Here is a 2,500-nt window from a genome sequence, read left to right as displayed (position 1 = left end):
TCAGACTCTCAGTTGCTACGCTAGCGTTCCTTCATAGCTCCTCCCTTCAGCGTTCTTTCGTAGTTAAGGGAGCCAGGCGAAGGGAAAGAAGTCAATTACTTGAAGATATGAAGGGAGGGTGCAGAGGGAAAGAAGAGTGTGGAGGGGTGGGGGGGGCGGGGGGAGGGGGGGCGTTGGGGGGTGTCACTGTAAAGACGAGTGTGGAGGGGTGGGGGGGGGGGGTCACTGTAGGTGAAACGGCGGCGTCTCTAAGGTAAAGGACCGAAAACAGTCACTGTTGCCAATATGTTTTCATATTTTGCCACCTCATATTCATGGTCTATTCCTTTACAGGTCCTTAACTTACACACATTTGGAGATAGAGACACAAATCCTACTGAAAATATAAAATTACAAGATAAAGAAATATTTTAATAAAACAATTTTGTATAATTGTATACAGAAAGCAAAGTGACATTTGTAATAACCTGATATCTGTTTCATATGAATCCTGACTAATTGTTGACTTTTGTAGCTGGAAATCATAAGCATGAGATTCAGGTTTGGCCTACCCTAGGTCAGAATCTAAACAATTCGACTTACAAACAATTTGACTTACGAACAGCTGCTTTGAACCTATTAATTTTGTAAGTTAAGGGCCTACCGTACTTCTTTCCTTCTGTTGCATCTGTCTCGTCCTTAACTTCTTCCAGTCTATAATGTTGAAAAGGCTGACATAAATCTCTCTTTATAGTTTATATATGAAAGATCTATTTTAATGTTGTTACTTTCATTGAACTATTGTAATTGTTCATCACTTCTCTTCTAGTTTATTCGCTTCTTTATTCCCTATCCTCACTTGGCTATTTTTCCTTTTTGGAGTCCTTGGGCTTAATGTATCCTGCTTTTCCAACTAGGGTTGTTGTTTGTAGTTTAGCTATTGTAATAATAATAATAATAATAATAATAATAATAATAATAATAATAATAATTTTCCTTTCAATCTCCCTTTCTCTTCTACTTCGTACACTTCCGCCCCTTAAATTTATCCAACCTTCTTCTACCCTCCATCTCTTCCTCTCCTAATTTTCTTATTCCCCCTCAACCTTTTTCACCTCCTCCTACACCTTGAAATTCCCTCCTCAACCCCCCCCCCCCCTCTCACTGCAACAGCGTTAACGTCTCTCTTCCGGCCTTGGCCTGACCCTTTTCCGTGACCCTGTGGAGTAGAAGCGTTTGGTCACAGCTGACTTTGAACTTAACAGTAGAATAGTCATGGTAGCATTCGTTGCCTTTGTTTGCTGATTGCGGCAGAATAGGTGGGACGAGGTTTTTTTTTTTTTTTTTGGCGCAACCTTGGTCGTTTTCTCGACGCAACTTGGGTCCTTTTCCTGACGCAGCTTGGTCCTTTTCCTGACGCAGCTTGGTCGTTTTCCTGACGCAACTTGGTCCTTTTCCTGACGCAGCTTGGTCGATTTCCTGACGCAATTTGGTCCTTTTTCCTGACGCAACATGGTCGTTTTCCTGACGCAACTTGATCGTTTTCCTGACGTAGCTTGGTCGTTTTCTTGACGCAACTTGGTCCTTTTGCTGACACAATTTGATTGTTTTCTTGACGCAACTTGGTCCTTTTCCCCGGGCGTAACTTGGTCCTTATCCTGACGCATTTGGCCGTTTTTCTTGACGCAATTGGTCCTTTTCCTGACGCAACTTGGTCGTTTTCATCTCCTCCTACGCCTGTAGACGCAAAGGGCCTTGGTTTAGATTTCGCGTCGGCTCAATTTTCAGTACTTCTCCATTCATCGTCTCCTACTTCGCGCTTCTTAGTCCTCAGCCATGTAGGGCCTGGGTCTTCCAACTCTTCTAGTCCCTTAGGTTAGAAACGTAGACAGAATAGCAATGTCTTTATTCTTGCCAAGATTCTTGGACATGATGTGTCCTACCACTCTAGTGGTATTTTTAGCTTTATTTTAGAAGCAGGTCTTGTGAAAGATATTCATCTTTTAAAATGACATCTTTGCTTTTATGGTTTTAATTTAATATTCTTTTAATTTTTATTTACAATAATCGATATCGGCGTCAATCACCTTAGATGTCAGGATGCCAGAAAACTTTAAATCAAGCAATCAATCATTGGATACAGTTTTTCCCCACACAATATAAAGGAAATTCCTTTGGAAATAGAAGACATTCGGGCTCCGTTACTCCCAACTATCGGATGGATATCAGAGCCGTGAACAAGTGGAGCAATGAGCATAATGAACTGACGAACGATTGTAACAAGCTTGTTTGAACGAACGGCAATGGCTGGGGCCTTTGTTCTTGGGCGGAAACACAAACACGCCCGTGGAACGAAAAGGGCCATTCTGATGGCTTCTAACGAGGTCTATTGTTTTATGGTGAAAGCCATTGAGAAGATGGGGAGACGAAAGTGGATGGAGAGAGAGAGAGAGAGAGAGAGAGAGAGAGAGAGAGAGAGAGAGAGAGAGAGAGAGAGAGAGAGAGAGAGAATTGTTTTTTA

At 42.1% G+C, this 2,500-nt stretch overlaps 1 protein-coding gene across 1 annotated transcript in view; it reads right to left on the bottom strand.

The window, feature by feature from the left end:
• Positions 1–1,756: 1,756 nt before the first annotated feature.
• Positions 1,757–2,500, bottom strand: part of LOC137641296 (high mobility group nucleosome-binding domain-containing protein 5-like) — a 15,159-nt gene continuing 14,415 nt past the window's right edge. Inside the window, exon 2 of the mRNA XM_068373724.1 lies at positions 1,757–1,849. Within this exon, the coding sequence (XP_068229825.1) occupies positions 1,757–1,849 (93 nt within the window). The remainder of the gene's footprint in view (positions 1,850–2,500) is intronic.

This window comes from Palaemon carinicauda, chromosome 5 (assembly GCF_036898095.1).
Source record: "Palaemon carinicauda isolate YSFRI2023 chromosome 5, ASM3689809v2, whole genome shotgun sequence".
In the NCBI taxonomy this organism is placed as follows: Eukaryota; Metazoa; Arthropoda; class Malacostraca; order Decapoda; family Palaemonidae; genus Palaemon; species Palaemon carinicauda.
Note: the sequence above shows the minus strand (reverse complement) of the source record. Positions and strands in the feature narration are given on the sequence as shown.